The sequence below is a fragment of the Cebus imitator genome, unplaced genomic scaffold (genome assembly GCF_001604975.1).
Source record: "Cebus imitator isolate Cc_AM_T3 unplaced genomic scaffold, Cebus_imitator-1.0 Scaffold71, whole genome shotgun sequence".
Classification (NCBI taxonomy): domain Eukaryota; kingdom Metazoa; phylum Chordata; class Mammalia; order Primates; family Cebidae; genus Cebus; species Cebus imitator.
The window spans coordinates 760306-769448 of record NW_016107386.1 but is presented as its reverse complement, the minus strand read 5'-3'; the positions used below and the strand labels follow the sequence as shown (position 1 = coordinate 769448).

The 9143-nt window shown below is 49.0% G+C and overlaps 1 protein-coding gene across 1 annotated transcript in view; it reads left to right on the top strand.

Annotated features, from left to right (window-relative positions):
- The first annotated feature begins 6078 nt into the window (after positions 1-6078).
- The window catches only part of INA (internexin neuronal intermediate filament protein alpha), a 13168-nt gene continuing 10103 nt past the window's right edge, over positions 6079-9143 (top strand). The window contains exon 1 of the mRNA XM_017531087.2: positions 6079-7228. Within this exon, the coding sequence (XP_017386576.1) occupies positions 6164-7228 (1065 nt within the window). The 5' untranslated portion in view covers positions 6079-6163. The remainder of the gene's footprint in view (positions 7229-9143) is intronic.

The window sequence follows — 9143 nt, the reverse complement described above, 5'->3', positions numbered from 1 at the left end:
GCTGCAGTGCGGTGGAGCCCAGCTCACTGCAACCTCCACCTCCTGGGTTCATGTGATTCTTCCACCTTAGCCTCCCAAGTAGTTGGGATTACAGGTAAATACCACCACACTTGGCTAATTTTTTGTATTTTTAGTAGAGATGGAGTCTCACCATGTCGCCCAGGCTGGTCTTGAACTCCTGAGCTCATGCTACCTGCCCACCTTGGCCTCCTAAAATTCTAAGATTACAGTAATGGCTTGAGCCACTGTGCCCGGCCAAATGTATATTAACTTTATAAGAAATTACTAAAGTGTTTTTCCAGAGTAGGTGTACCATTTTACATCCCCACCAGCTTTTCTGGTGGGAATAAATGAAAGACCCAGCTGTTTTGCATCCTTGTAAGCAGTTGATATTGTCAGTGTTTTGTGTTTAAGCCACTCTAGTAGGTATGTAGTGTATAATTGTGCATTGAATTTGATTCCCTGATGGCTAGGTATGTTTAACTTATTTTGATGTGCTTATTTGCCATCTGTATACTCCCTTTGGTAAAATGCCTATTCAAGTCATTTGCCCATTTTCTAATTGGAACGTTCTAATAAATGTTCATTAGAACGTTCCAATTAGAAAATGGGCAAATGACTTGAAATGTTACGTTCAGAAAGTTCTTCACAAATTCTGGATACGTATTCTGGATATATTTGCTGTAATTTGTAAATATTTTGGCTTGTCTTTTCATCTTTTTTTTTTTTTTTAGAGGAGTATCACTCTGTTGCCTAGGCTGGAATACAATGGTGCGATCTCAGCTCACTGCAACCTCTGCCTGCCGCATTCAAGCAATTCTCCTGCCTCCACTTCCCAAGAAGCTGGGACTACAGGTGCTCACCATCATGCCCGGCTAATTTTTTGTATTTTTAGTAGAGACAGGGTTTCACCATGCTGGCCAGGCTGGTCTCAAACTACTGACCTTGTGATCCTCCCACCTCGGCCTCCCAAAGTGCTAGGACTACAGGCATGAGCCACTGTGCCTGGTCTTTATCTTCTTAACAGGATCTTTTACAGAGCAAAAGATTTTAATTTTGATGAAGTTAAAAGTATTGTTTTGTTTTTTTTTTTCTTTTATGAATCTCATGCTTGGTGTCATGCCAAAGACTTTTCCCAAGTGGTTGTAACAGAAAGCATTTTCAACCCCTTTTTTCACCTCACATGTATTATTCACAGGGGCAATCATAGTGCACTACAGTCTCAAACTCCTGGTCTCAAGAGATCTTCCTGCCTCAGTAGCTGGGCCTATAGGTGTGCACTACTGCACACAGCTCCCATTTCAATTCAGACAATCACACAAATAATTACAGTAGAAGACTGTAGTCATTATGAGCCATGTGAGTGCTGCAAAGGCTATGGGTAAGAGGAGAGTTCAAGAGAGGGATGGATCGCCTGCCATTGGAGATACCATGGAAAGCTTCATGGAGGGGCAGCATTTGAGCCTTAAGGATCTCAATAGTTGAAGTAAGGCTGGGAAGGAAATTCCAGGAAGAAGGAATTGTGTAAGCAGAGGAATGGGACTGGGACAAGGTCAAGATCAAGAAGCAAGAGTGGGGGGAAGAGAAGAGGGAGATAATAAGATCACTTTCAGATCTATGGTATTTGAAGACCAGCAAGCATTCACGCGGAGATATCCAACAGGTAGTTAGATATGTGAATTTGGATGTAGAAATTAGAAATAGGGGTTTGGGATTCACTGGCGTAGGTCAGGCCCTTAGTTGTATGCCCCACAGCAACTTGTACCTTCCTTAAGAGCACTTCTCACAACCGTCATTAACAATTAATGGTGTAATTAACTGCTTAATCTCTGTCACTCCTACTAGAATGCCAGTCCCATGGAGGCAGAGCCCGCATCTGCCTTATTCCTATGGAGAAGGCACCTACTGCAGGGCCTTGGATATAAACATTCAGTAACTTTTTGGTGAATGAATGAATTAAAGAAGTTGATACTTCTAACAGCTACCATTTACTGAACATGCACACAGCAGGCACTGTGATGCCTGCTTTGTATACCTAATCTCATTTAAACCTCACAGTCATTTCATGAGAGGTAGGTCTGGGGATCTCAATCCCCTAGATTCAATGGGTTGTGGGTAAAGCCTGGGAATCTGAATTTAAGTCCTCAGGTAATTCTAATGATCAGCCAGGTTTGCAGAGCACTCTGGTGGATTGTTTTATTGACATTTCACAGACAATTTCAAGAAATTAAGGCTCAGCAAATAACAGTAATGTGTTTGAGGTCATTTGGCTAGGAAAAACCATGATGCAAAACCAGATCTCTCAGGGAGAAAACTTTATAAGCCTCCCCTCCCTGCTTCTGGGAGATCCAATATCTTAAAAAGAGAGTTTGTTATTATTTTTTGATACAGGGTCTCACTCTGTCACTCAGGCTAGTGTGCAGTGGTGCAATCTCAGCTCACTGCAACCTCCACCTCGTGGGCTCAGGTGATCCTCCTACCTCAGCCTTCTGATTAGCTGGGACCACACGCATGTGCCACCACACCCAGCTAATTTTTGTATTTTTGGTAGAGACAGGGTTTTGCCATGTTGCCCAGACTGGTCTCAAACCCCTGGGCTCAAGCAATCCTCCCACCTGAGCCTCCCAAAGTGCTAGGATTACAGGCATGAGTCATGGTGCCTGGCCTAAATAAAGTGTTTACGAAGAAAGAGCAGAAGGCCAAGAACTGAGTCATTAAAACCAAGGAGAGTGGTCAGCACTGCCAAATGCCACAGAAAGACTGGAGAATGTGGCATTAGGGAGAACTGGGGATGGCTGACAATGTGTCTGTGGTGTCCAAGTGTGCCATTAGAGGAAGATGAATTTACAGCTCTGGCACACACAGGGAACTCCCTCAGGAGGCCTAGCCAGCTGGAAGGAGTTATGGACTGAGGCTCAGCCAAGATCACTCGTTCACAAGACAGCTTTGTGCTAAAATTATTAAAGCCAAACATCTGGGCCTGTGGGGTGAGATACCAAGAGAAGGGAGGCATAAGTTCCAGAAGAGAATACCAGTTTGGAATCTCAGGTAAGCTGTTGAGAAAATACAAAATGCAGCTTTGCCACAGCAACTGCCACTCTGTTGGAATATTTAGGCCTTTTGCCTCACTTTCTTCTGCTCTATGTGTGTTTTGCCTTTGGGGTACCGATTCCACTGGAGGATGGGAAGGGAAAGAAAGGTGAACTCCAACCAGGACATTTTGCTGCTGTCTTTCAGTAGTGTTAGACAGGAGATCTGCGCAAGGATGTGCTGGACGCTTTCCTACAATCCCCTCCCTAAACCCAGCTGGTGGATGTGAAACCATTCCTTTCATTTGAAAGAGGATGATGATGACCATAACTCTTTGTATCTATACAGCTTACAAAGCACCTTCACATGCATCAGCTCAAGCTTTCATGACTCTTGGGAGGTAGGTGTTGTTATCCCCACATGCTTAGTAAATGGCAGAAGCCATAATTCAAACCCATTGCCTCTGATGAGTCCAATGTTCTTTCAATTAAAAATCAGTAACAAATCAGCACATGATTTGTTGCTGGCCAAAACTCTACTGAAGCCCACTTAGTCCTACTCTGGCTCCATGGAAAAAAAAATTTTTTTTTTGAGATGGAGTCTGGCTCTTGTTGCCTAGGCTAGAGTGCCATGGCACAATCTCAGCTCACTGCAACCTCCACCACCCGGGTTCAAGTGATTCTCCTGTCTCAGCCTCCAGAGTAGCTGGGATTACAGGCATGCACCATCATGCCTGGCTAATTTTATATTTTTAGTAGAGATGGGGTTTCTCCATATTGATCATGCTGATCTCAAACTCCCGACCTCCGGTGATCTCTCCACCTCGGCCTCCCAAAGTGCTAGGATTATAGGCGTGATGCTGGTCTCAAACTCCCGACCTCAGGTGATCTCTCCACCTCGGCCTCCCAAAGTGCTAGGATTACAGGCGTGAGCCATCATGCCTGGCCTTGCTATATAGAAATTAACGTGACTTCAAGAGTCTCACTGCAGGCCAGGCACAGTGGCTGATGTCTGTAATCCCTGCACTTTGTGAAGCCAAGGCAGGTGGATCACCTGAGGTCAGGAGTTTGAGACCACCCTGGCCAACATGATGAAATGCGTCTCTAGTAAAAATACAAAAAATTAGCCAGGCATTGTGTAGGGCACCTGTAATCCCAGCTAGGCAGGAGGCTGAGGCAGAAGAATAGCTTGAACCCAGGAGGCAGAGGCTGTGGTGAGCCAAGATCATGCCACTGCACTCCAGCTTGGGTAACAGAGCAAGACTTTGTCTCAAAAAAAAAAAAAAAAAAAAAAAAAAAACCCCCACCCTATTAAAAAAAAAAAAAAAAAAAAAAAAAAAAGTCTCACTGCAGAATTATGTAGTAAAGAGAGAATGTATGTTTGTCTTTGCTTGCTGGTGACCTTGTGCTGCACCGGTACCTCAGTGTCTTATCTATAAGATGGAGGTGAGGGCCACCTTGAAGCATGTTCAGAGGAGGTAAACCTATGCAAAAGTGCCAGCACAAGTACTGGCAGACAATCACTATTCAGCAGTGTTAGTAATCTTTTATTGCTCACCTTACCAGGTCTTTCTGAGCACAGAGACCTCAGAATTGAGTCCCTCTGCCTCAAGGCTTTGGTCTGTGATGAGGGACAGGCTGTGACGGCCTGACCATCTTCCATGACATTAAGCACAAAGCCAAGATATATGCTCCAAAGTCCCATAAGATCCCTTTTCACCCTTCCTTTGATGACCTGTCCCAAGCATATTTCCCTTTCTCCATGAAGTAAAACTTATCCTAGGACTACATCCTTTAAGATTCCAAGATCAAAAAAAAGGCCCTCAGTCTGGAATTCTGGAATATAGCTAAAAAGGTCTTCCTACTCCCTCTCCAAAGCCATATCCACATCCTGAGTGACATTAGAAGCTTGAAAGTGGTTTAATCTTTTTGTAGGGATCTCTTTTCTCCAAAAAGAGATCTCCAGAGTAAGTGGCTCTCCAAAGCCAGATGAGGACCTGCCCTGCTGGATTTATACAGACTAAAATCTCAAATGCCCACATGATCAGAGACGTAAAGTAAACGAATTAAGAAGGTGGGGGTAATTCAGTGGAGAATGGCAGGCACTGTAATAAACAGGAAAGCACACTTCTTATACAAAGGGCAAAGGCAACTCACCTCTGCCCACTCTGGGCATCCCACCTCTTCCCGTTTTCAGAAGAAGCCAGAAATCCAATTTCTTTTTAGGTGAAACCTCCTAGTTTGAAAACGCTCATTTTGATATGTTTTAAAACATAATGCTCTAAACACAAAAGTCTGCAGCCCCTTTCCACAAGCTTGTGGTCCTGGCCTGCGCCATGCTTTAGTGCCCTATCGATGAGCCCCAGCAATTCCCAGCGCCTCCTGCTTCTCCAAGTCTGGCTTCTTTTCCCCTCTCTGCCTCTGCTTCTCCCCACTCACCGCAGCTCGGGTTCACTTTCTTTACCGATCTCCCCTCTCTTCTGGGGAAGAGGCGCTTTCCAAGCATCTACCCGCCCGGAGCCTCCCAGGAGCTGCAGAGGGCCAGCTGGAGAGAGGCTCTCTGACCTTTCTCCTCGAGGACCCTGAGCCACCTAAGGGAGGAGCAAGGCCTCGCTCAGCGGGTTCCCACTGTAACTGGGAAAACACGGCCTCGCCCTCAGAACCCAAGATGAGGGTGGGTGTAGGGGACACCTCCCAGAAACCCCTAACCTCCCAGTGGGTTAAAGAAGAAAGAGGAGACAGGGTCAAGGGATGCGACAGAGCTGTGCGGTTTCCGGATGGGAAACCTCAGTCGTTTAGGGCACCCCTCCGCTTGAGTCCCTTCAGAAGCAGTGGATTCTTGGGGAGAGGCGCTGCGGACAGGAGCGACTCCGACGCAGATGGCCCTCACCCCGCGCCCCAGGTCGTCGAGCGCGCAGCTGCAGTAGTCACTGCGCCTCCCCGCCCCCGCTCCTGGATGCCCCCCTTCCCTCCCCGGGCCAGGCTCGGAGCAGGAGCTCCGCCCCCAACGCGCCGCCCCAGCCCCAGCGCCTTAAAAGCCAGCGCGCACCGCCCCGCCGCGCCCTGCCTGCCGCACCTCTCCTTTCTTCTGTATCTCCAGCCGAAGCCGCACGCCCGGCCCGGATCCCGGCACCATGAGCTTCGGCTCGGAGCACTACCTGTGCTCCTCCTCCTCCTACCGCAAGGTGTTCGGGGACGGCTCCCGCCTGTCCGCGCGCCTCTCCGGGGCCGGCGGCGCGGGCGGCTTCCGCTCGCAGTCCTTGTCCCGCAGCAATGTGGCCTCCTCGACCGCCTGCTCCTCGGCCTCGTCGCTTGGCCTCGGCCTGGCCTATCGCCGGCCGCCGGCATCCGACGGGCTGGACCTGAGCCAGGCGGCGGCGCGCACCAACGAGTACAAGATCATCCGCACCAACGAGAAGGAGCAGCTGCAGGGACTCAACGACCGCTTCGCGGTGTTCATCGAGAAGGTGCATCAGCTGGAGACGCAGAACCGCGCGCTGGAGGCCGAGCTGGCCGCGCTGCGGCAGCGCCACGCCGAGCCGTCGCGCGTAGGCGAGCTCTTCCAGCGCGAGTTGCGCGACCTGCGCACGCAGCTGGAGGAGGCGAGCTCGGCGCGCGCGCAGGCCCTGCTGGAGCGCGACGGGCTGGCAGAGGAGGTGCAGCGACTGCGGGCGCGCTGCGAGGAGGAGAGCCGCGGTCGCGAAGGTGCCGAGCGCGCCCTGAAGGCGCAGCAGCGCGACGTGGACGGCGCCACACTGGCCCGCCTGGACCTGGAGAAGAAGGTGGAGTCACTGCTGGACGAGCTGGCCTTCGTGCGCCAGGTGCACGACGAGGAGGTAGCCGAGCTGCTGGCCACGCTACAGGCGTCGTCGCAGGCCGCGGCCGAGGTGGACGTGGCTGTGGCTAAACCAGACTTGAGCTCGGCGCTGAGGGAGATCCGCGCCCAATATGAGTCCCTGGCTGCTAAGAACCTGCAGTCCGCGGAGGAATGGTACAAGTCCAAGTTCGCCAACCTGAACGAGCAGGCGGCGCGCAGCACCGAGGCCATCCGAGCCAGCCGCGAGGAGATCCACGAGTACCGGCGCCAGCTGCAGGCGCGCACCATCGAGATCGAGGGCCTGCGCGGAGCCAACGAGTCCTTGGAGAGGCAGATCCTGGAACTGGAGGAGCGGCACAATGCCGAGGTGGCTGGCTACCAGGTAAGGGCTGGGGCTGGGCGTGGGAAGGGGTGCCCTCCCATCTCCTGCGCGTTCCCGCTTCCTCTGGTAAAACTGGGCCCTAGGGCTTAAGAGGAGGGCAAAAGAGAGGAGAGAAGAGCCCCGGCTGGAGGCGCTGGTAAACAAAAAGCCCTGGAGTCTCTACTGTTAACTTTAGGGAACGCCCCTCATTTATGTTCCTGCCCCAGCCCTTCAAACAAAGAAGCCCTTAAACTTCTTTGAGGTTCGAAAACCTAACTATGCCTGTCTGTCAGCAAGCGGGCATACACACACCGGCGATCCGGAGAACACTGCCCCACCCAAAGCAGGACTGACCTTAACAGGGCGGGTTACGTGGGCGGTGCTGTCTTGGCTATCTGGCTCGTTTGGTTGACTTTGAAAGGCTTTCTGTGCGTTCTGGAAGGCATTCATGGAGTATGGTGCGCTTCAGGGTTGAAGGAAGAATGCCGTCCTGAACTGGGAAGGGTCCTATCCCATTTTCTTGACTTTCGCGCTCCAAAAAATAGATTGGGAGCCAACAAGCTGAGCAATGCTTGAGCCATTAGCAACCGCCCTGCTCTACCCTAACACTCTCTCACACACACACACACACACACACACACACACGAGCTAGTAGCAACCGCCCTGCTCTAGACAGACAGACAGACACACACACACACACACACACACACACGATTGGGAGCCAACAAGCTGAGCAATGCTTGAGCCATTAGCAACCGCCCTGCTCTACCCTAACACTCTCACACACACACACACACACGAGCTAGTAGCAACCGCCCTGCTCTAGACAGACAGACACACACACACACACACACACGATTCCCTTGTCCACCAGCTGACATTTTTTAAAGAAAGCGTTCGCTAGTTGGCAAAACGTGAAAGGTCGGGGCGCTGTCCACGGTGCTGATCTCGAGTTCATCCTGTCTCGGAAATGATGTCTCTCCTGTCTCGTGTCCCAGTTATGAATCTCTAGACAGTTAAACTGATTTGATTTTTTTTTTTTTTTTGCAACACCAACATATCCCTCTTGGCTACCTGCAATCAAAGGTCACCTCGTAGACAACATCAATTTTGGCTTTCATGGATGGCTTAGCACTAAACAAAAACCACTTAATTTGCTCAGCAGCTGTGAGGTCCCACTTGAAAATTCCTGTTTCATTAATATTTTTTTCATCGTAAGTGCATGTGATAAGTCACAGAGATGGTTTTCCTTTGTTCTAGTGTATGTATTTTTTCTTACATCTTTCTCTGTCCTCTAAGCCCCTGTGAAGGTATTGATTGGCTATTTCTTACCAACAAAGGCCACTGCATCTTCAGTTTTACTATATAAGACATTCTGGGATTATGTCCATAAAGGGCACAGAGGTAGGAGACAGGGTAAATGGAAAGTGTAGAAAAGAATTACAATACTATGGGTCAGTTTCAAGGTGAACGCTCCTTTGAATAGAATGACAATTCAAAAACTTACAGTAATTCTAGCTAGGATTAAAGCTTATATTTGGTGAAATTAATAGGGCTTGGGAACATTGGTAAAGTAGAAGCAAGAAAGGAATGAAATCTCAAAAGTACCATTTTAATCAGAAGCTAAAGAATTCTTATTGATATTCGGGTATTTGCTATTTTTTACAAATAACTTCCCTTGATGAAAGATGAAAGCCTGCTTGGACTGTTTAGGTTAGTTTGGTATTGCAGTATCATTCAAATAAGTACTTCCATTTCTGCTTCAAAATCTGGAACTTGAACTTTTCACTATGTACCCTTGCCCCTGGATGGCCTGAATTAATCACATTTGGCTAATTGAGACTTCATTTTTATCTTCCAGAGGCCTCCAAGGATGAACTAGGTGGTCTTCTGGAGTGCTAGCCCAGTATTTCTTTTTTTCTTTTTTTTTTCTTTT